Genomic DNA, 24,161 nt, shown 5'->3' on the forward strand with positions numbered 1-24,161 from the left:
ACCACAACAAAGTAATGGCACAATAAAGGAATTCTGTTAATTTTTACTCTATTATCTTCATACACCAGTAAAAAATAAACTCTTTAATAAATAAATATATATAATAAATATTCCCAAATTGAAAATGTATAAATAAGTCCATTCTTTTAAAAAAAAAAAAGTCCCATCTTGATGTAGCATGTTTGAGTCCACATTTTACTTAAAGTTTTTGTTCAGTTTTGTTTTGTGTTTTTCATATGTAATGACATAACCTGAAAATTCTACAAAGCCCTCAGAATTTACTTAGCAATAATCTTGGCCAATGATACCATTCCATGTCTTCAACATGAAGTATGTAACTTTCAAAGTAAACATAATCCAGGGAGGTGAGGTACCAGCAGCAAACTAGGGGGATCCCATTATCCGTGTTCACAGGATTTTCATCTTCAGTGGACTGAACCAGAATATCTAAGAGAACATAATCCACCTCAGAAGAGTGATTTTCACTGGTTTTGACCTACTTCAAGTCATTTTTTTGTTCTTTGCTTTTTCTTCATATTCATTCCAAATTCAGTCTCCTGGTGGAAAAATAGACCCTGTGATATTCTGAATATCTTCCTGGGCTGTTGTTGTATGGTAGGATCTATAATAAGGTTATATATTTGTTCTAAATTCCGTTTCCTGGAGGAAAACAGACTCCATGATATTTTGAATCTTTTCCTGATTGTTATTTTATGATAGGAACTGTGATAAGAAAGAATTGTAGTTTGGTTCTTCAAAAAAGACATCATCTCACATCAAGTGTACATTAGCAGGTCCTTGTACAGTTCTGGGACTCTTTCTGGATCCACTGGTCTAGGTAAGAAATGTGTGAATTTCTGATGTCTTTTGGACCTGGCACCATCTCTTGGAGTTCCATCTTTGTTAAGTGCCACAAAGTACCTACGGCCATTGTCTCCATGTTTATATATGTTGGATGAGTAGGTGTTATACCAGTTTTCTTCAAACTGTTCTCTAAAGATGCATTCAGAAGTCAGTTTCTCCTAAAAGAGAGAAGATCACCATTTAAAATAAATTTGAAATGATTACCTTATGAAAGTGTTAACTCTATACTTCTATTTATTTGCCTACAACTATTGCCTTGTCAAGGAAAAAAATAGTTTTGCTCTACTTTCTTTGAGGTACCTGGAATTCTTTCTCCCAGAGAACTTTATCCAGCAGCCTAGTTCAGAGAACTTTAAGTCAAATGTCAATTCACCAAATTTACTTTTGATTGTTTAATAAATATCCTGCCCATCACCACTAAAATTGCCTGCAATTTATCTTTTCCAACATCAGCTGCCCAAGACCCACATATCAGATCTCTACCATCACTTTGGAACATTTCATGATCTTGCGAAAATTCAAATTCTGCATTCAAGGTCTTCTATCCAAATTATGTTTCTTCCCCTTACAAGTTTATTCATTGTGTTAATGGCCTATTTCCTATGATTATCTTCCTCTGTCACTCTTATGGTATATATATTAGTTCAGTGATTTTTTTTTTTTATCTTCTTAAGATGTCTTCTGTTTTTTTTTCATCTAATACACACAAAAGGATTATGTGCATGTTTTTTCTATTTCCATGTGAGAAATTTTATTGTTCTTTTTCTCTTATAGTTATTGTATATTCCATTATTTCTCTTTGTCCCAAGCTGACAGGCTGGAAAAGTTCTGTTTTAAAGACCAGTTACTGGTATACTTTTTGAAATGTTACAGCAAATTTTTCCCAGTGTATACTAATATTCTATCCTTATATTGTGGCCTCAATGGAGATTCTAAGAAAAAGAAAGTATGACTTAGTGTCATATGCTAAATCATAAAAAGAAAATTCTCAGTGGAAATAGCAATTTTGACCTTAGTAAGATCAGTAGAAAAGTGGCACACATCTATAACTGACCACTTTTTAAAAATAATGTTAGCAATTGCAAACAAATAAAAAGTTAGCAGTTGGGGGGGGAATCTATATTGTGTTTCAGTGTGTGTGAGTTTCAAATGGACCTCATATTCTAATTCTTTCATTGTTGCTACTCTGTTCCAAAACAAAGCAGAATCTCATGCGGATGAACTGGCTCAAAAGTCTGCTTTAAGCACCTTATTTAAATGTGTATGATATATCCACAGATAAGCACTTATTCACAATGGCAAGTGGAATGTTGCACAATCAACTTAGCGTGAACCCATGGCTGCTATAATTATTAAGATAATGGACAAGGTAGACCTGGTGTGACTTCCACTTTTTGCTATTGATCATAGTATCCTAAGATTTCATTTCTCATCCCCTTCATGCAAGGATCAGGAAATGATACATAATTAGCAATGAAGATAATATTAGATAGCAGAAATCTTTTCAATTCAGTGAACATAAAGCTGGAAAGAATTTAATGTAACAACACAAAAACAAGGCTTTCATTTTTCTTGGTCTCTGGTGGAAATAACCAAAATATGAGGGTAAAAAAGCCTAGTCATAATACTTGGTAGGAAGAACTAGCAACCTGAAGGCCATAATGGCTGGAAAGGAGGGGGGAGAGGAATTGAAAATGAAACTGGGAAGTAAATATTTAGCCCAATGATAAGCCACTGGTCAGGATGCCTGTAACCCATATTGGAAGGACTGGGTTTTAATCATATCTCTGGCTTCCAATTCCAGCCATTTGATACTGCAGACACTGATAGACAGTAGGTGATAACTCAAGTAGTTGGGTCCCTGCCTCCCATTGGAGAATGAGGGGCTAGATTGAGTTCTTGGCACCTGGCTTTTGCCTAGCCCAAAACCAGTCATTGAGGACATTCGAGGAGTGAATCAGCAAGAGGGCACTCTCTTTGTCTGTTGCCTTTGGTCTCTCTGTTTCTGTCTCTGTTTGCTTATGTCTCTCAACTGAAAAAAGAAAAAGTTCATTATTTCCCAAACAAAAATGGAAAATTGGCTGCATATGTATGTCTGATTTCTAGCTAAGTATATTTTATATACTTCTGACAGACATTATTGGTTGATATCCTAATTACAAAGTATCAAGTCACAATTTCAAGAATTATGATAATAACAAAATAACAAATAGCAATACATACCGATCCATATAGCTCTCCTTTGTCATTCATTCCAAGGTAAAGGCCACTGTCCACACCTCTGATACTGACCAGTCCCACTGCCACACTGATGAATTCCAGAATACCTGAATTTATGAACAAAACAATGATTTATAATGATTTATAACTATATGATCAATGAAAATCTTCCAAACATTTGTAGTCATAGGAAAAGCGTCTTGGTAAATATAATGAAGTACATGGACATTCTTTGTAAATGAAAACTTACTGTGGAACTACATTGTAATGATAGTTCCATTTTACAGATTGAGAAGACTTGATGATTTATTCAGTATGATAGCCAAATATTAAGAATTTATCATGCAGAAAAAAGGGGGAGAACTGTATTACTATGTGATGTTCAAGTTGTGGAACATGTCAAACTCATCTGAGTTTGCTGCTTCGACAATTTACTTGCTAAGCTGAGAAGGAAAGTTGTTGGTGTGCGTGAAACTCGAATCTCCGCATGTGTAAATTGTGTGAAATGCTCTCTCAGGAGAATGATGATGACTGACATGTGTAGGCATTTCACAAATGAAGCATATTGCTTTCATAAATTAGTGTTCAATACAGGAATTCATAGTTCTCTATGTTCCATTAGTTATAATCACTTTCTGTTCAATGTTTGTGATTCTTTGTTTTACAATTAATAAAGGCAATTTTCTAGCAGTAGGAGGATCTTGAATACAAGGTATAAAAGTGTTTTTTATAGTTTATAAGGAGTTTCTACTTACATGTTCTCATCTGGTCCTAAACAACAACCTCTTAGTATAAGAAGGGAAGATACAATTATTGTTTTACTTATAGAGAAACAATGACTCAGAGATGTTTGTTTTCTTGCCTAAGAAACATGACACTTGTAACTGATGGAGCTAACACTTGAACTCCCATCCCATGCTCTACCTGAAAATGCCTTTTGAAGATAATATGGTAGTTTCAAGTTGTTACAGGTAACATAAAATGCTATCCTTTGTAGCATGATTTTTTTAGATAAACCATATAGTTTACAGAAGTAAAGGATTCTGTAATTCCTTAAATCTGATAGCCAGATACAAATAGTTGGCATAAAGTAGCTTTTGCTACCAATGACTTGACTTTCTAGAATTATTTTATTTATTAATAGGCAAGCTACTATTAAAAACTCTTTGATGCACTAATACATCATAATTTTAGAATTGACACCTCTTCATATACTATCCCCCCCTTTTTTTCTGCACACACACACCTTTGAATTAATGCCTTTTCTAATTCTTCCCTCTTCCATTCTGCTGAAAAAGAATAACCGTACTCTCTCTGCTTGGAATTGCCTTCCCCAATAGCTTTCTGCCTTCACCCCTTCACCCCATCTTAAGCTTTACAAACAGAACAAATATGTACCATTTAACCTGACTCTTGCTCTTAAGTCATTCCTTGCTTTATTACACAGGTTCCTGTTTGGACACGTGATACTTCCAAGGCCAAGGGAAAGCACAGAGTCTGACTATTCAGTGATAGGGGGACTCTGTTTTACTCAGGGTCTAATTCATTCTGGCAGAAACATGGATTCTTAGCAAGACAAATGAGCTCTTTCAAACTATTAGGAGATCATGTAAAACACCGGAGCTATCAAGCATCTTACAGCCACAATGCACTACTAAATAGTCTGTGAGTGGTTGGAAAGAGACAGTGTCCCTAATTGAGGGCCTAAGGCAGGGAGAAGATAAGACATAACAGGAAGATCCAGACTCCATAGATAACCATCATAATCACAAATACTGAGATGGGGAGTAAAGTCAGACTCACTGCCAAGCTCATGAGTGAAGGATCCCGTTAGTACAAAAATATAGGCCCAAACATAATTGGAGGAAAAAAATGTTAATGGACATCATCCAGGGTACAATTACAAATATGTAATTGCTTTAAATTGTTTGAATGAATGTTATATTCAAACTCAAAAGTGTACTATGTCTGTTATGCATGCAACTTAATTCCCAAAAAGTATCCAATTTACATTAAGATGGTCTTGTCTTTCAAAGAACAAGAGCTGATTGACCGACTAGAATACAGAATAGAATCAGCTTTCAAGTACAACAGAATCCTGTTCTAATTTCCTATAGTTAGTTATATAACAGCTGTCATAAAGTAAAACTTTTTTTTTTCAAAAAAAAACAAATCGTAGAACACCTATAAAATAGTTTAATTTTTACATGATAATATTGTTATTTTGTCAAAAACTACATAATTGTAGGAACAAATAGGATTACTTATGTTTTAGAATAATTACATTTAGTAATTTTAGCCTTGTTAAACAACATACAAAGATCCTATATATAGCCAGGCATAATTTTGCAATTATCTATGGGATTTGTGGGAAAGTTGTTAGGCATTTTTTATACTCCTCTTAAAGATTTTAGCCACACTTTTTAATTCTGATCCTTTTTTCTCCTCAAGGAAATAGTATACCACACAGTAATTTGTAATCATTTGATTCTTTAATGAGATTTGACAAGTCTTTCTTATTTATAATATGAGGTGGCAACTAAGCTAATTCCTTTACAAAGAGTAGACATGAAAAACTTTCCTTAAGAGGTAATCACAGATTTTAGATAGATTTTCTAATGCCCAGTGTCCCATAAAAAGACTTAGAGGTACTTTGTCTTTTTGGTATCATTTTCAAAGCCAGTCTTTTTTAAAATCATAATAAACAGGTGAGTCAACCCACAATGCAACCACATCAGACAAATCTATGGAGAATAGGGGAGAATAAAGGAAAAGCCTTTAAAGGACTACGTTTGATCTCAGGCTAAACTTTTTTTAAACTAATGATTCCATGTTTACGTATTAGGTAAAGTCTTCCTACTGTAGTACTGTGCAGAAACACTCAATTATAAATACAGAGCAAAGTCAGGTGGGAAATTATTTTAACCTCCCTTGGACCTTTCTGTGTATATTCTATTGATGTGGTTTTGAAGTTTAAAAATACAGTATTCTGAGTTTTTATTTGATCATGTCCAAATTAGTATAAAATTACAGCATTCAATATGTCAAAAAGACTTTTTGTTTTTTTCTAAACTCTTACTTGACTGACACAGAAATGAGTTTCTAAGTAGAAAAATAATTTGATAATTTATAATTAAGGTCCTAGCAAAAAAAGACAAGCCCATAGAAGCATATAATAATATGATACATGTGGAATATCAATTTTCCTCACACTTTTACTCCATTGTAGTAAATTATGATGTCTAAGCCACTGGAGGCCACTAGCATGCACTATAATATGCCTTCTTTTAGGCTATCAAACTATTCTAGATTGTCCTCCCTTTATGTAAGAGTATTCCTGTTCTTATAGATAGCCTCCCACCATAGCGTGAGAGGATCAAATCATAAACTATAAAATCATTGTAAAAAATATGCAAAATCTTAATGAAGAATTGTAAAAGTTCTTGCAAGAAGATACACTCCCTAAAGGAAAGGATTTAAATACCAGTTTAACAGATATTCTTGATACAAACACATGTTAATCTCTTCCCACAAGGTCAGCCTAAAAATGTGAGACAAGATTCAAGCCATTCTTGTGAATGGTGAGGTTACAGTTGCCTTGCCAGTGTCCAAAAGGCAGGGTTTCCAGTGCAGCTCTGTATTGCAAGGGAGAGTCCGAATATGACCTGAGCGCCACTTCTACCTGCATCATCACGCTTGTGCCCATTTCTAACTGCTTTTGGAAGCACAAGGATTTCTGTGCCCTGAATGCAGTTCAGTTATCCTGAAAAGCAGAGTTGAGCCACCTGGTGTCACCTATGTTCTTAGAATCAGATTCTCAGCCTCCACAATTTAAAAGCCACTTTTTTTCCAAAAGTGACCCCAGTTGGCCACTAGGTCATGACACCCTTGACTCATAGTCAGTGGGAATTTGGAAGAGATCAGTGGAAGCTGTGGATATATGGGTTTTTAAAGTTAATTTTCTAAGCCTTTTAAGTGCTACCAAATGACCACCACATGCTCATTCCTCCACCCAGTTACAAACATCCCTCAAATGGAGATTTCCACTTCTCCAATGTTTTAACGAGTTCTGCAGGTCAAAGAAATGAGAGCATAGGAAATGAGGCATGAGAACAAGATAAGAGAACCATTCAAAATGAGATTCTCCAAAGCATTGCACAGAGCGAAGGAAAACTAATGCCATGCTGCTCTTAAACACTGATACCGTTGATTAAAAGTGTCCTTTAAGTAAAAGAAGCTCCAGTGAAATCACAAGTTTGATCATCAAGATACTTTTAGAGAGCTGGTCCAATTAATTCAAATGTAATGAAAACTGCTCTGGAAGAAAAACTTTTGGGATTTTGGAATCAAAAAAAAAAAAAAAAAAAAAACACCTTAAGGAGATCACATAATTTAACCCAAAAACAAAAACGAGAAACAACCTAAGACGAAGCTAAAGAGACAACTCACTGCTTAACAGCAGTTAGGGAGTGACGGGCAGCGGAGACCTCAGGGTTTCCCAATGTGGTATTTCGAACAGGTCTTGTCTGAATCATTTTCTGATTTCTTTCTTATAACCTTAGGTATGGCAGCACGAATTCTGAAACACCTCCTGCCTGTGTTCGCATACACAACCTCTTTCCTTCCCCATTTCCTCTTACCAACCGCCAACATCAAGATGCTTGCTTTCTGGTTTCGAAATTTTTCTTAAGAGCAGCTTGGCTGGAGAACTGGGCATGCTCAGTAGGTGGGCAGGTTCACCCTCTTCCTCCCCGCCCTTTCCTCGCCCAAATAGAACTTTAAAAGAGCCCTGAGAACTGACGCCAGGTGGGCTCGCCGGTAGCTATAGCGCCCGTGGGAAGCTAATCTCTTCTCTCTTCAGGTGAACGTTTACAGTTCTAGAGACATACAAGCATCATATGCGAGAACGACACCCTCCCGCCCAACCCAAACAGTAGCCACTGCCTAAGTGTGGGTGACTTGCTCACAGAAATGCAATGCTTCTGAGTTTTTGCATAGCGGATAGTCCTGGAGGAAATGAGGAATGAAGTAGGAGAACATAATACAGAATTTTTTAGAAAGGCCTGTGAGGTGTGAGAAAAATAAGTGAGTCCAGGTCTTCCTGCCTTCGTCAGTGGGAAGGGCAGAGCCCCGGACTTATCTGTAGCGCCCACCCTCTCTCCTCCCGCCCGCCAGGTGTGAAGCTGCAAGCCGGCTGCTAGAAGCGGCGGTGGCCACAGTCGAAGAGCGAGATTCCTCTCAGTGCCTGCTCGATCCCGACCTTCAGCGCTGGCCTGCGCTCCATTCCTATCCCTCATCACCAGGGGTCATGGAGGCATTGTAGGCTCGGCGCTGGCGAGGAAGGTGGCACGTGGGAGACAGGAAGAGGACCCGGGCTGGGTGGGTGTACCTACCGAAGAGGCTGTGGTCCTGCCGGGTGCCCTGCACGCTGCCGTCTGGCAGGATCTGCAGGTGGAAGCCGGTGCGACAGTACAGCTGGCGGCGGCGCAGGATGCCGTGCAAGTGCGCCAGCTCCGCAGCCCCGGGGCCGCCTCGGCCGCCGGGATCCGCCGCGCCCCGGCGCTCGCCCAGCAGAGGCGGCCGCTCCCCGGCCGGGGGCAACAGGAAGTGGGAGCCCACCTGCTGGCCCAAGCCCTCCAGGCCGCCCAAGAAGCCCCCGACTTCGGTTAAGGGAGCCATGGAGGAGGGCAATGCGAGAAGTGGAGAAGTCAGAAAAGAGACCCCCACCCCCAAAAAATGTTTTTAAAAAGTGTCGCGGGGTGGGGAGGTGGGAAAAAAAATCTGACAAAACACCAGCAAAAGGTGAAGCCCGAGTTACTTCTTCGGGGTCGCCGAAAGGACTTGGCACTGAGGTAGCCTGGAGGCTCCCAGGGTCTTGGAGCGATCTCTTCTTGGGTAGGTGGGAGCCGGCTGCTGACTTTGCAGAACCATCTATCGCTGCTGCGGATGCTGCCAAGTCTGGGGCTAGGGGCTCTGGCTTCAGCTCTGCAAGCGGATCAGATCAGAGTCCTATGTACCCACACCTCGACTATATATGCGGGTCCTCTTGACATATGCTAATCAAGTCCTTTCATGTGCGCTGGGGAGGTTCTGTTTGAAATTTTAAACCAGCCTCCTCTCAACCCGTTTTTGCTCTTCGGAAGTGACCAAAGGGGGCCCTTGACGGTTCTCTGTCCGTACACTCGCAAAAAGTCACTCCCGCACTTGGCCAAAGCTGGCCAAGCCACTTCGAGAAGGTGCAGTCGAGGCCCTTTTATGGGGGGTTGTCTTTGGGACAATAGTTTGGCTTCTGCCGTGCAACCGCCTTTGATGTGAGTCCCTTCACAGTGACAGATTAGTGCTAAAAGGAGCCTATCATGACAGAAATATAGAAGAAGGGAGGGGGAGGGTGGCCGGGGAGTCGGGGGATGTTGGTGCAGAAAAGGAGGGGAGCGGTAGGAGGAGAAAAGCGAGCGAAGAGGAGGAGAATTGGACTCCTTGGGAGCTTCTGGGAGCCTGCAGTGGACAGGTGCAAAGAAAGGTAGGAGACTGAGAAGGAAAAAGGGCGTTACCTGAGGCTTAGACCTGCCCAGACACACATGAAAGGAAAATCAAAGCTTTGACAGTTTAACTCACTAATTTTAAAACACTAATAAAATGTACAAGCATTACTCGTTTCTTTTATCATTTAGATGGGGGATTTTCTTTACATAATCAAGGTTAGGTTAGGAAACACCCTCCCCCAACCAATTTCTCTTTAATGTTTATCTTTACTCAGATAGCACGTGTTGTAACCAAGCTTGCCTTCTATCTGTGTGCAGGATTTTAAAGTCGTGTGTTAAGGTCACAGACATGTAATTAGCATAATATAATGACATAATGGAATCATGAATCAGGGAATTAAAAATTCGATTTTACCATGAACAAAAACCAAATATCTAGAAGAGTGTGATAATGTGTGACCTCTGGGATCCATATTCAGTTGAAGAGCACTTCCCTGTTTTTCTTAGATGCATTTTTCCTAAAGGCTGGAGTTTTTATTCACATTTCAAATATAAAATTTAATAGCAACTACATAGAAATGCTGTTGACTCTTGATGCAGCCTAAGACTTCAAAAGTTACTGATAAAATTCTTCAATGCCTATATGTGTTTGTAAAAATAAAAAGCCATTGAAGTGCAAGAGTAGACACACATCCTCTTCAGACAGTAAAACTTGGGTTTGGTGCCTGTAGCTAAAGTCAAGATCATTCATTAAATTTCCTCATTGGCAAAATTGAGTTGAGGCTCTTTTGGCAGATTTATGCTTCCTCTGAGCGGAGTTGTAAGGAATCGCTCAGGAGTAGTTTTTCAGTCTTGTTTCATGGTCTGTTCGGCAAAACCCTAAGCCTGGGAGTGCACTTGGGTTTGACTGCATTGTTTTATTTGTTCTGAGGGGTATTTTTTTCCTCTAATTAATTGGCAGGTGTTTTAAAGTAGGTAAAGTTACACCTTTTCATCACTGCAAGCCTGTGTACTGACCCTTGTGCTACCAACTTATAAGAGTCCTTAAAGCAAGAGGTTTACTGCTGATATATATGAAGTAAAACCCGAAAAAACTCCAGCTAAAAACAATAAACAACTAAACCACTTTAGGAACATATTGCCAAGTCTGTTTTTAAGGTTGTATCAGGCAAATGTCATATTCCTTCACCTTTCAAACAGCAGCCTGTCTTGTGGTAGGACCCCCAATCCACCATAATCAAGATTTCAAAGAACATCTGTGTAAACATTATCACATCAGTGTAAAACATCAACCAATGGGCTTTTACTTTGAACCAAATCTTCTTAATTGCAGTGTTAAATCAAAGAAAGTTAGATCAAAGTTGTGTGAATCTCATGGTGGGATAACCAAAGTAGTCTGTACGTACATTGATCACTTTTAAAGAGAAGATACTTAAGGGTTTTAAACTTAGATCAAGTGCCTTTTAATGAGGTTTGTTTCAAGGTCTAAGCTCTGTGGAACAAATAATGCTGTTAATTATTCCACAATAAGTATCTATTATCGTCACCTGCTCCTAAAGGTACCAGTACAATGTATAAAATATTTCTTCACATGAGCATTTAAGTTCTGCTGTGTCATCTACAGCTCTGAGGCTGTTTGAATCTCATTACATACATATATATAAACTTTTTCACACATGATCACTAAAACCAAAATATTTTCATAATGAAACTACTTTTTCTTTGTATACTTAGTATTTTCATGTGTTACCTTACTAGTCTCTACAATAATCCTGTCAAAGGCACATCCCATTTCACATAGGAAAAAAATGTCTGCGATTGTTGTTCAGGGCTTAACTCAGGGTTTAATATCCCAAGATAATGTTATTAAACTCTACAGTTTTCTATTTCCTCTTTTGTTAAAATACGGAAATGTTAACCCCTGCTTAGTTCCCTAGGCTTAAAGTTGTTTTAAAACTTAAATGTGAAAATAATAGGAATGGAGTTTTAAACACATAAACTTTTCTATGCATTTGAACATAAAGTGGAAACTGCAGTTCTAAGGATTTTTTTTGCTTTATGATTTAACAATTATAATTTGTTTGAAATACAAAATAAATCTTTTTTCCCCCCAAACCAAACCTTTAGTGTGTAAGTTTTAAATGGTGCTTACTGCCATTTTATAAAGGACCAGAATAGAAACAAAAAGATAAGGATTTCTTTTGTTTGCACTAATCATGTGACAGGAAAAGATAACACTAAAGATTTTTTTTTGCACATGCTGTGATGATATCATGGGAAGTTAAATAATTTTGAAGAGTGTTTTACAAGAGTACATTATTCAGCTTTTAAGTATACATTGCAATCTAATCAACCTTACCTATACTTCCTAGAGACCACACTTGCCTTGCTGTTATACAAATACATGCTACAATTTCTACTTCCACAAAATGTAGTTACAATTTTCCAGACCATATAATTCCTATAGCTTGCCAGTCAGTGTATTGTCATGAATCTTTGCTTGTACTCATGAGAAAGAAGTTAATACCTTTTGATGGTGTCTACATGTGTTTAACTTGAGGTTTAAAAAAAGCTGATTTAGAAGTCATGACTTACACACCCAATAAAACAAATGCACATTTACACAACATTATTCATGCTTGTAATTATAAAATTACATAAATTTCCATATACAGGAAATTGGTTGAATCAATTATGGCACATTCACACAATGCAGCACTGTGCAATGCAAAATACACAAAAAATTGAGAAACATGTTGGGATATCAACAGAATACAAAAAGTAAAAATAGAAAAATGCAAAAGAATACATATAGTATGCTACTGTTTCTACGGGAAATAAGAAAATCGGAAACTTTCACATGTTTATTTTTTCCTCCAAAAATAAGCACAAGACAGATGAACAAAAAATTCAGAAACTTAGATATCTGTTTAATTGCTTTCCACAGGAATAGTTGTGCCTTGGGTAGAAGGGCTGGAATATTGGAAACTGGAAACTTTTTATAGAGTTTTGAATTTTAGACAAATGCAAATTTTTGCATATTTTGGAAAGTAAAATAAAGAGGACTGAATAGGAAAAATGCAGTAAAACCAAAAATAAATAATAGTGCCACACAGAAAGGAGCAATAATATTACTAGAAAACAAAATAGGTAACTCTTGAATACAGCTCTTTGAATATGCAAATCAAAGTTTAAAGACCAAAAACTAACAAACAGAAAATAAGCAAATATGAAGCTTCAGTCAGTAAATTGTTTTTGGAGAACAGCATTTTGCACAGTGATTGAGCTGTCACTTGGGATACTCACATTCATACTGGAGTGCGTGTCCAAGTCCCAGCTTCTCTGGCTCTGATCCAGTTTCCTTCTAGCGCATGTCTGGGAGGCAGTAGATTATGGCACAAGTATTTGAGTCTCTGCCACCCATGTGTGAGATATGGATTTGAGTTCTGGGCTCTTGGCTTCAGCATGGTCCAACCTTAGCAGGCATTTGGGGAGTGACCTAAAAGACTCAAAATGTCTCTGTCTGTTATATCTCTATTTCTTCACTTTTAAAACAAAAAGATGACAATTTAGAGGTTGGCATTGTGGTGCATCAAGTTAAGCTGCCACCTGCGAAGTGTGTATCCCAAATGGGCTGCAATGGCCCAGATTGGGCCAGGCCAGAGAGAGGAGACAGGAATTTCCTCTGGATATCCCATTGGGGTACAGGAACCCAAGCATTTGGATAGCCTTCCACTGCTTTCACAGACGTATTATCAGGGAGCTGGTTTGGAAGTAGAATGGGCTTACCTTACTGAATATAAACAGGATGCTGCCATTCAATTGTTATGGGAGCTTGGAGAAGTTACATTATCTCCCTAAACTCAGTCTTTTCCTCTATAAAATATGGTCTATCCAACTTGCAGAAGTGCTATAGGAATCACATGAATAACATTGTAACAAACTGAAATACTGCACATGAAATTCCAGTAATCGTCCCACAAAATCATCTTGTAAATACACAAACTGCAATAAAGGCTGATTTTCCAGAGCAACTGAAATATTGGCATTGCTGCTTATACACATTATTTCACTTGATTGTGTTCAGAATCAGGAATCAAATAACGGATTAAAAATAAGTTTAGTAGGCAAGTCTTTCATTCCTTTATTTTTTTTCCATACTGTGATGTATTCACAGATGTCACTAAGCTTTTTTATTTCTTTATTTCAAGGGTTTTTTGGTTTGGTTTTGTTTTTTAAAATTTATTTACTTCCTTAAAAAGCAGAGCTATAGAGAGAAGAGAGACAGAGAAATCTTGTAGCTGCTGCTGCTTCACTCTCCCAGATAGCAACAATGGTGAGGGTTGGGAGCTTCATCTGGGTCTTCCACATGGGACACAAGGGATCTAAGGATTTGAGCCATCTTCTGCTGCTTTCCCAGACTGTTAGGGAACAGGATCAGAAGTGGTGTAGCTGGGACTTAAATCAGTACCCATATGGCATGTTATTGCCAGACGTGGTGGCTTAACCAGCTACACCATAATACTGGCTCCAAATCTCTGTTTTTCATTTTTAATTAAATGTACTTCATCCTTGTGAAGGACAATGTCAATAAATATTAAAGGAGCCTTCTTATTATAATGTCCTTCAGGTTAAATCATGAATACTCAAAATTTTACAAGGGTGTAGAACTGTCATCAATATTCTTCCTGTTTTTAGCATGACACTCTTCAAGGACTGGCTTTGTGACATGGTAGGTAAGTTAAGCCACTGTCTATCGTACACATTCCATGTTGGAGACCCACGTGAGTCATTTTTGCTTCACTTCAGATCCAGCTCCCTGCTAACGTGCCTGGGAAGGCAGTAGAATGTGGCTCCAGTACTCAAGTTCCAGCTACCATATTGGGAGACCTGGATGGAGTCCCTGGATCTTGGTTTGGGCCTGGTCCAGCCCCAGCAATTTTGGGTCATTTGAAGAGTGAACCAGAGGACTGAAGACCTCTTTCTCTTTCTGTGAGTGTTCCTTTCAAATAATAAATAAATACATCTTTACAATACTCTCCCAAATAATATATTCAGGGAATTTAGAGATCAGTAAATTTAAGCAGCTAATGAATTTATTAGTTGTCTCTCCTTAAAATTTGTTAAAAATAAAGAGATACAAATATTTAGTCTATGAAAACATGATGAATCACATTTCTTTAAAATGAAAAGTAGAATAGTAACTTATTAGATTGCCTTGAAATTTTGTGTCTGAAGATAAGTAAAGTGATATTTGCCCGTTTATCCATCTCTTTCCACCACTTCAAGGGCTCAGATAACCAGTTCTGCTTATGTAGCACTAGTATCTTACTTTACCCAAAAAACTGCTCAGCAGGTAGATTAGCTAACTTAAAACTTAGAGGCCTGGGGATAAGCCTAACACAACAATAGGGCAGAGAACCTGGAAAAAACAGGACAGGAGAGATTTAAAAAAAGGCCTTGCTTAAGTTTCAGCACACAATTTAGGGAGACATGAATAGTTTTCTACAGTGGCCACTGTAGAATGAGATGCACATGGAAAGAGTAATGTATTGATGGCATGGCTTATGTCACATTTCCAAGTAGTCTGACTGGAATGTTACCTTAGGTAGAAACACATTCGTTCATCAAGTCCTCATACTGGAATATAAGCTGCATGTGGGCAGGGATCTTGGTCTATTTTGCTGATTAATTTAAGCAGTGCACTGAAAAGAGTGTCTTCATATATCTCATACCTGATAAATGTCTATTGATTAATTGATGTGCATATTAAGACTGCAGAAATTTGAAGTATTTGATTTCTTGAACTTATTTTTATAGTTTCACATCCTTGAGTGTATATTCAAAGATACGAAGTTTAATTTGACTAAACTAAAACAATTGCAGACCAAAAACTATATTTTCCTCTTAAAAGTGATTGGCTCTAGACACAAGGCCACGCACTTGGAGGAAGGGCAGTTTGGCTCCATGCCAAAGTGTCCACCGGTCTTTCCTGGGGTCAGCCGCTAGAGGACAGTGTGGCAGACCCTTGATAAGGCCAAGAGGGACGTTGACAGACAGGGGTGAAAGCAGCCAAGTTTCACTCGTCTAGCTTTTATGTTCCGATTGGTACTCATGCAAGTGTCAGCAAAAAAGGAAAAAAATTGCATGATTGTTAGTATTATGTCATTGGCAAGAATACAAAAATCACACAAAAATTGTGAAAAATCCAGCAATCTTCATGAGCATTAAAATATAGCTCAGCAGATACTGTGCAGCTGTCAGGACACTGTGAAAGTGTTGACGCTGAAAATATTTGACTAGAGCTATTCCTGAGAACAAGGCTATAAGTTTCTAACTGGCAGTGAGATCCTGAAATGAATTCAAGGACCAGAAGCTGAAGTTCAAGGACAAGCAAGCAAAATGGCAAGGAATAATTTTGCCTAGTTTGTCGTCATGCAAAACAAATACAAAGAGAACTTCTTTGAGAATTGCATCACTCATAAAACCGTGTTGACCAATGTCTACAACAAATTCAGATACAAGGTTCATACTGCAACAGTTTTTTTTATGAATTACTTAAAGAAAAAACAGATCCATTGCCATTTTCTCCAAGTTACGTATATTATAACCTAGATATTTCTAATGAGCTGTTATAATTGGTATGCATTTTGCAAAGCAATTTTATTTTGAGTACTTTAATATTTTATTGACTTAGGTTTCTGGATTTTTAGGAATAACTCAATTCATCTCTTTATTATCTGAAAAAAAGCACTCTTCATTTGAAAACTGCAAGAATTTTCAGAAACCTTACAGAAAAGAAACAACTCTCATTTGCTCAAAAGATATGTAAGCTCATGTAATAGACAAAGTCTGTGCTTGATAAAAGACAATATACGGTCTTATCCTCCTGAAGTTTATAATCTAACCAGCAGATCCAAACTGGTCAAAGGAGGACTTCACACAATTGTGGTGGTGCTGGGATGGGGGCGGGGAGTGTCAAGCAGCCTCACTGAAAATAAGTGCAGAGTGCACTACACCAGCCCTACGAAACAGAAAGCATTTAGGAAGGTGGTCTAGCTACCAAGAACACTGGGAGTACCGGAGCAAAGAGAGGGGTTGCTGATAGAGGCCAGATTAGGGAGTGTCTTCTGCTAAAACCCGAATCATTCTGTTTTCTTGTAAATCAGTCCTTAGGTTAGATTACATTCCATCTAACACTTTTTTGTTATTTCATATCCAATTTCAAGATAAAACCTGATAGGAAAATAGAACTAGTTGCTTCACTATATAGACTAATTTTCACAAGCATACCTCTTCAAATCAATTATGTTCTCCTGTTCTTAAAAAACAAAACGTTAAAGAAGATAAAGAAGACTCTAATTGTGAGATTCGAGCATTAATATTTTATCAAAGTAGCTAAGCACATATTTTTATACACGCAGGATTTTTCAACTTCAAAAGTTCTCTTATCTTGAATCTCCAAATTCCCATTCATTATTATAAAACTAGTTTATAATTTACAATTTTCTATACTAATACAATACACTTTGGCACACGTTAACATTCAAGGCGTAGTACTTTTTTTTGCTATATTACATTTAAAATTCAACTGAATTTCAATAAAAATACACATGGAAAAGATCTCTTTTTAGTTCCCCTCCATAACACTTCCCCCCACACACACCCAGAAAAAAACACCTCTCTCCTAGGACAGGCATTTGGTTCAGTAGTTAACACACCAGCATCCTATCCTGGAGTACATGGGTTCAATCCCCAGCTCTGGTTCCTAACTCCAGCTTCTTCCTGATGCAGATCCTGAGATATTTGGGTGATGGCTCAAATGTTTGGGTTCTTGCCACCATGTGTAAGATCTGCATTGAGTTCCCAGTTCTGGGCTTTGGCCAAACCCAGTCCGGGCTACTACACTTGGAGATTGGATCAGCAAATGGTAATGTCTGCTCTCTCTCTCTAGAATTCTGTCTTTTCCTCTCAATTGAAATAAATAATTTAATTAATTCATTAATTTATTGAATTAATAACTTATTTGAAAGAATTACAGACAGTAGAGAGACAGAGAGACAGGAAGATCTTCTGTTCCCTTTCTCACTCTCCAAATGGCCACAGGAGCTGAATCGATTCAAAGCCAGGAGCTTCTTGTAGGCCTCCCACTCGAGTACAGAATCCCAAGACTCTCGGCCATCCTTGACTGCTTTCCCAGGCCTCAAGCAGGGAGCTGGATGGGAAGTAGAACAGCCGGGATTAGAACCGGCGCCCATATGGGATCCGGGGCGTTCAGGTGAAGGATTAACTAATTGAGCCATCACATCAGCCCCTAAAAGTTGTTTTTTTTTTTTTTTTTTAAGATTTATTCATTTTTTATTGGAAAGCCGGATATACAGAGAGGAGGATATACAGAGAGGAGGACTTTCGTCCGATGTTTCACTCCCCAAGTGAGCTGCAATGGGCCGGTGCTGCGCCGATCCGAAGCTGGGATCCTGGAACCTCTTCCAGGTCTCCCACACGGGTGCAGGGTTCCAAGGCTTTGGGCCGTCCTCAACTGCTTTCCCAGGCCACAAGCAGGGAGCTGGATGGGAAGTGGAGCTGCCGGGACTAGAACCGGCGCCCATATGGAATCCCGGGGCGTTCAAGACGAGGACTTTAGCCACTAGGCCACGCCGCCGGGCCCTAAAAGTTGTTTTTAAGACCTTTCTTTTGAAACTCAAGTTTCACATCTCTCTAATTACCCCTAGTTGCTTCTTTTACCTGAATGTTTTGTCAGTCCTTCGTAACTATAAGAGAAAGAAGATAAACTTTGGTAAAACTTAGCCTGATGAAGTGTATTCATATACTTTTCAGTGTTTTTCTTCTTTCATTTAGTGTGTTTTCAGTTTGGGAGAGCATTTGATTTGTTTGGATAATAACCTCAAGTTGTGCATGTTAGTTTTATCATTGTTTGGTGTTCCTCTATGGTTAATTTTCTTTATGTATTTAATTGTATTTTTTAGAAAGGCACAGAGAAAGAAACAAAGATCTTCCATGCACTGCTTCACTCACCAAATAATCACAACAAACTGGGCTATTCCAGGTTGAAAGCCAGAGCTTGAAATCCAATCTGGGTCTCCCACTGAGTGCCAAAGACTCAAGCACTTGAGCTGTCAAGTGGGGCAATATTAGCGGGCAGATGAATCAAAACTCAAAGCAGGACTCAAACCCAGGAACTTCAATATGGGATGCTGGCATCCCGAACAGTCTCTTAACCACTTTGCACCCATTTTCTTCTACATAAAAAACAAACTCATTACAGGGACAAAGGTGTATAATAAATCAGTTGAATACGTATGCAGTCAGGGCAAGAGTTTAATGATTCATTCTAAGTATTATAGCTCATAAGACACCATTAAATAGATTTTGATGAAAGTACATGCACTGAAACAAACACTGCACACCATGAAATGCTCGTGAAGCATGGTTTCCTTGTGTAACAATGAAGAATGGAAGAACAGACCTCCACACTCTGGGGAAAAATCATTCAAGGAGACCTTGCACCTGCACAATGAGATTACAGTAACTCATTTAGTGGTTTTCTATAAAGTTTTCTCATGAAGTGAACGGTTCACTCCACTTCCCTTGATGTGGTAGTCTAAGGTTTGCTGGTTCCTGAACATGAAATTTGGGACGATCAGGGATAAAAAAAAATGGCGTAATTTTTGAAGGGTAACGATTTTGGTATGCTTCAGTTGTCAAAGATTTTACATTTTCTGATTTGTTTTCTCATTGATCTCTAGTGTTAGCAAATCAATATATTTTAATAGAAAATGATACAGTTATATGACTCATTCATTTAATTCTTTGGTTTGAAAATCTTCATGAGAACAGATATAAAGTTTAAGCATAATAACTTTAGAATCGGATATGTATATTCTATTTAAGATGATGTAGTTTGACGAAACCCAAGAATAGCACTAGTGTAAACCAGAAGCTAAATATTTCGTAAGTTTATCTCTATCAGCTGTTAGATGCACAGCTTTTTAACAGGATCCATGCAGAACCTGCGGAGCAGGAGTCTTCTTGGTCTGAACAGTCACTTGTATCTATTATGTGTCCACACATCTGAGCTTATTCTTTAATATCATGTCTATATAATTAATCAAAAACAGCAAAATCATTCCATAGTAATATTTGTATATAGACTGACTGACAGGAATTAATCTTCTTACCTGCTTCTTTTTGTTTTCACCATTGTAACAGTTATATTAAATGCTGAAATTAAAATCCTTTTTTGTCTACATCTGCAATTGAGACATCCCATCTCTGCTGTTTATCAAGAGAAAAAGAGAAAAATCACTTAAAGACATGAAGCTTGTTTTAAGACTGACTACACAAACTTCGCATTGCCAGTTTTCTTCAGATTTAATCTCGACTAATAGTAACTAATACTTGAAAATTCAAACATAATTTGCTAACAATATACAACTGTATACTGCAGACTGACCATTTGGGGACTGTTCATGTAAAAGTAACCTAAATGTCAGTTTGTCTCCAACTGTAATAAAACAAAAAATTCTTTTCTCTAGTGAACACTTGTAGTCCAATGCAAAATAAAGCAAAACCAAATATGGTATGACTTTTAAAATATCCTACTTGAAAAGCCGTTCATGTTACCCACTTCTTTTGCACTTTATTTATTTATTTATACCTCCCATCCACTGGTTTACTCCCCAGCTGCCTGAAGCAGTTAGCATTAGGCCAGGCCAAAGCCAGGAAACAGGAATTCAACGAAGGTGGCAGTGATCTAACTACTTGAGCTGTAACTTTGCTGTCTCTCAAAGTGCATATTAGCAAGCAGCTGGAATTTGGAGCAGAGGCAGGAATCAAATCCAAGCACTCTTGTATGCAATGCAGGTATCCCAATAAGTATCTTAACTGTTGCATCAATACCTCCACTTGCTACCCTGCGTTTGAATAAAGGATGGGTAAACACATTTTACCACGGTACCTGAAAATGAATTTTATTTTCATTTTTAATAGATTTTTTTATTACAAAGTCAGATATACAGAGAGCAAGAGAGACAGAGAGGAAGATCTTCCATCCGATGATTCACTCCCCAAGTGAGCTGCAATGGGCCGGTGCTGCGCCGATCTGAAGCCAGGAACCAGGAACTTCCTCCAGGTCTCCCACGCGGGTGCAGGGTTCCAAGGCTTTGGGCCGTCCTCAACTGCTTTCCCAGGCCACAAGCAGGGAGCTGGATGGGAAGTGGAGCTGCCGGGATTAGAACCGGCGCCCATATGGGATCCCGGGGCGTTCAAGGCGAGGACTTTAGCCACTAGGCTATGCAGCCGGGCCCCCTGAAAATGAATTTTAAATCCTGATCTTTTATGATTTGGTCTTATGTCTTTCACATCCTCTTTTTCTTGTATCAAACCCTGTTGCTCAGGAGCTCCCAAGGCACCAAGGGGTCTGTCCTGAATACTTCCTACTCCAAATGATGATGATAGTGATTTTCAGCAGTTTCTCTTACCCGATACAAAGCTATGTCCAAAAAAGAAAAAAAAAACCATGACGTCAGAGCATATTTGCAGCTGATTACATGATAAACTGGAGGGCCTTAGTAATAATTTTTAAGGGAATTTGGTATCTTAGAGTGGAAGAGTAAGAGAGGAATGAGGGTCAAGATGAGAAGTTGAGAAACAAGGGAATGCAATGACTCATCAAACACTAAAAGCACCGATAAACCTGGTAACTCATCTGGAATGAAATCAAAGCAAATAAGAGACCAAAGGTAGAAAGAAAATGATTGGCAAGTGCTATGGTTTGAATGTGATTTGTCTCTCACAGCCCATGTGTAGCAGGGTTGAGATGCTGCAGCCTTTAAGAGGTGGGGACTACAGGAATGTAATTAGGTCATGGGGTTCTGTACTCATGAATCAATGAATGCTGTCTTGGAAATGGGTCAGCCGTCATGCTACTGGAATAGTTATCTCAGAAACAGGTATTAATAAAGTGAGGCTACACCATGCCTTGTGCGTGTGGTCGGAACCCTTTCTGCTTTTCTGCTGCATTGTGAATAGACAAAGAACCCACACCAGGATGCTGGTGACTGTGCTGTTTGGATTCTCAGCCACCATAATTGTGGATCAAATACAAGTTTATTTTATAAAGTCCCCATCCTTTGGTATTTTAGCAACATGAAATGTATGAGAAAGCAAGAAATGACAAGAAACAGCATGATCATGGAGAAGGGTTGATTCAGGAACCAATTTTGTGATTTTGAGATTCTAGTTCTGAGGTTGTTCTTCTGGCAGGATCCTCTTACATTTTAGCTCTAGAGCAACAGGCTCCCTTGGGCTTGACTGACCACAAGTCCTTTCGGTTCACTATTGTCAGTGGTGACAATAACCAAGCTGTCATTTGTTCTCATTTAACTATTTGATTTTCTCTCACTTTGATCTTTACAACACACAGTCTGATTTATGTAGCTGTCATGGGGGAAATAACCCCAAATAATGCAATGATCATCTGCTACACAAGCATGACACTAGAATCTCAAAATATGCCATCTTTTTAAAAGTGTTTACAGTTTCTATTAGAGTTGAACATATGCATATTCTATGACCCATCAATGTCACTGCTAGGTACAAGTCCACAAAATGAAAATTTATGTCTATCGAGAGATAGAAAAATACTCATGGCAGCACTGCTTACAATTCACAATAAACTAGAAACTATTCATATATCCATCAATAGTGGCCTAGATTTAATTTTAAAATGTGTGGCACATTCAATCAAGTAAAAGCAATTTAGAAGTGAAAAATTACTGAATTACAATTACATACCATCATGTAGATGAATTTTGCATCTTAAAACCGAGTCAAAGAGGGCAATTACAGGGCAGACATTTGGCTTATTGATCAAGTCAGCTTTCTTAAAAAATTTTTTATTTTTAAAAGATTTATTTAGTTTTATCGCAAAGTCAGATATACAGAGAGGAGCAGAGACAGAGAGGAAGATCTTCCATCCGATGATTCATTCCCCAAGCGGCTGCAATGGCTAGAGCTGAGCCAGTCTGAAGCCAGAAGCCTCTTCCACGTCTCCCACGTGGGTGCAGAGTCCCAAGGCTTTGGGTTGTCCTTGACTGTTTTCCCAGACCACAAGCAGGGAGCTGGATGGGAAGTGGAGCTGCCGGGATTAGAACCGGTGCCCATATGGGATCCCGGGCGTGCAAGGTGAGGACTTTAACTACTACGCTATCACATCGGGCCCAAGTCAGCTATTAAGATACCTGCATCCCATGCTGTAATTACTTGAGTTTGATACCCAACTACAGCTTCTGACTCCAGCTTCCTAATAAAAGGAAACCCTAAAATATTATGGATGGCTCAAGTTGTTTTTTGTTGCTTTTTTTTTTTTTTTTGCTCTTATAGGATACCTGGATTGAGTTCTTACCCCCTTGGGTTAGCCTGGACTAGTTCCATCCGTCATAGACTTCTAGGGCGTGGGAGATCTTGCTCTCTCTGTTCTTTGGCCTCTGAAATAGATTTTCTGAAAAAGAAGGTGAACTAATTGTTTTATTCTGTTTCTAAAGTTGAAAAGCAGCAACAAATGTAAACAAGGGTACTTCAAAAAGTCGTGCAAAATTGATGTAAAAGATTGTGAGCAGTGTCCATAAACATTTTGAAGATTGCTCATGTATATACACACACATACATTTCATATGTATTTATACATAAAATGCTAGAAATTATGATTCTGGTTCTCTGAGGGTAGATGATATTTGAAGAATTTTGTGATCTAGGTTCCAATTCAGTGCATTCACTGAAAATTTACGGAATTGTATTCTTAAGATCTGCCCTTTCTATATATGTTACATATCAATAAAAAGCATATAAAGCAATGTATTATTTACTAAATGAATTATATAACAAAGAATAAATGTGTAGAGCTTAAAAGGAGTTCAGCTAAGATTGGCAAAATTGTTTGAAGTGTAGGAAACAAAAGGGAAAAAAATGGGATAATCTTGATACAGCCTAAAAAATGTTAAAGGATTATCCCATTAAACATCTCCTAATGCAGTAAAACTTTGGGGTACTTACCAGCAGTTACATTCCTAATTGACTAAGGGAAGACCAAAGGAACTTAGAATTTGAAGCAAATGATCCAGTGTTTTCTCCCATGAAATGTCCATATGGATGGACCCAGTAGGCATCTGGTCAGCAGGCTGAGAACAAGCAGTAGGTATTCTTGTCCCTGGCCATAACCCAGACGGTCAAGTGCGGAGTGGGAAACTGCTTGAAGCACAGATAATCGAACAGAAGGGCAGCTTTCAGAACAGATGGGAAGCTAAGCATAAAGAGAAAATCATTTAGAGATGTCAAGTACTGTATAAAATAAGTCTGTGCACGTACATGCAGACTTTAGAGGGATGAAAAAGCAGTTTCTCTCTTGCCAACTACAATTGATTGGTGTGCGTTACCCAAAATTCAGGGCTAAGCAAAATTTCTGGACCACATCCAGAATTCAAAGGAAAAATTGAGTGATTTCCTTGAGAATGATGCAAATGGAACAATATTTACTTATTTCTACAATATGCACATTAGCATTTTATATTTATTGTG

General features: G+C 38.3%; 1 protein-coding gene and 1 long non-coding RNA gene across 3 annotated transcripts; both read right to left on the reverse strand.

Annotated features, from left to right (window-relative positions):
- Window positions 1-449: 449 nt before the first annotated feature.
- FGF20 (fibroblast growth factor 20) lies at window positions 450-13,092 on the reverse strand. 2 transcript variants are annotated; one of them, XM_058670405.1, is made up of 3 exons: window positions 12,873-13,092; window positions 3,088-3,191; window positions 450-1,022 (listed from the first exon to the last, which is right to left on the reverse strand). In XM_058670405.1, exons 2-3 carry the CDS (start codon window positions 3,115-3,117, stop codon window positions 777-779), a joined length of 276 nt encoding a protein of 91 aa, XP_058526388.1. In that variant the 5' UTR covers window positions 3,118-3,191; window positions 12,873-13,092; the 3' UTR covers window positions 450-776. The 2 variants fall into 2 exon arrangements, with proteins under 2 accessions (XP_058526388.1, XP_004597892.1); XM_004597835.2 differs by lacking the exon at window positions 12,873-13,092 and adding an exon at window positions 8,478-8,763.
- A 6,680-nt stretch (window positions 13,093-19,772) lies between these two features.
- LOC131481489 (uncharacterized) lies at window positions 19,773-23,870 on the reverse strand. Its single transcript, XR_009246354.1, has 3 exons — window positions 23,640-23,870; window positions 22,993-23,074; window positions 19,773-19,862 (listed from the first exon to the last, which is right to left on the reverse strand). It is a non-coding gene; the product is annotated as an uncharacterized LOC131481489 (long non-coding RNA).
- Between the last annotated feature and the right edge of the window lie 291 nt (window positions 23,871-24,161).

The sequence above is a fragment of the Ochotona princeps genome, chromosome 11 (genome assembly GCF_030435755.1).
Source record: "Ochotona princeps isolate mOchPri1 chromosome 11, mOchPri1.hap1, whole genome shotgun sequence".
NCBI lineage: Eukaryota > Metazoa > Chordata > Mammalia > Lagomorpha > Ochotonidae > Ochotona > Ochotona princeps.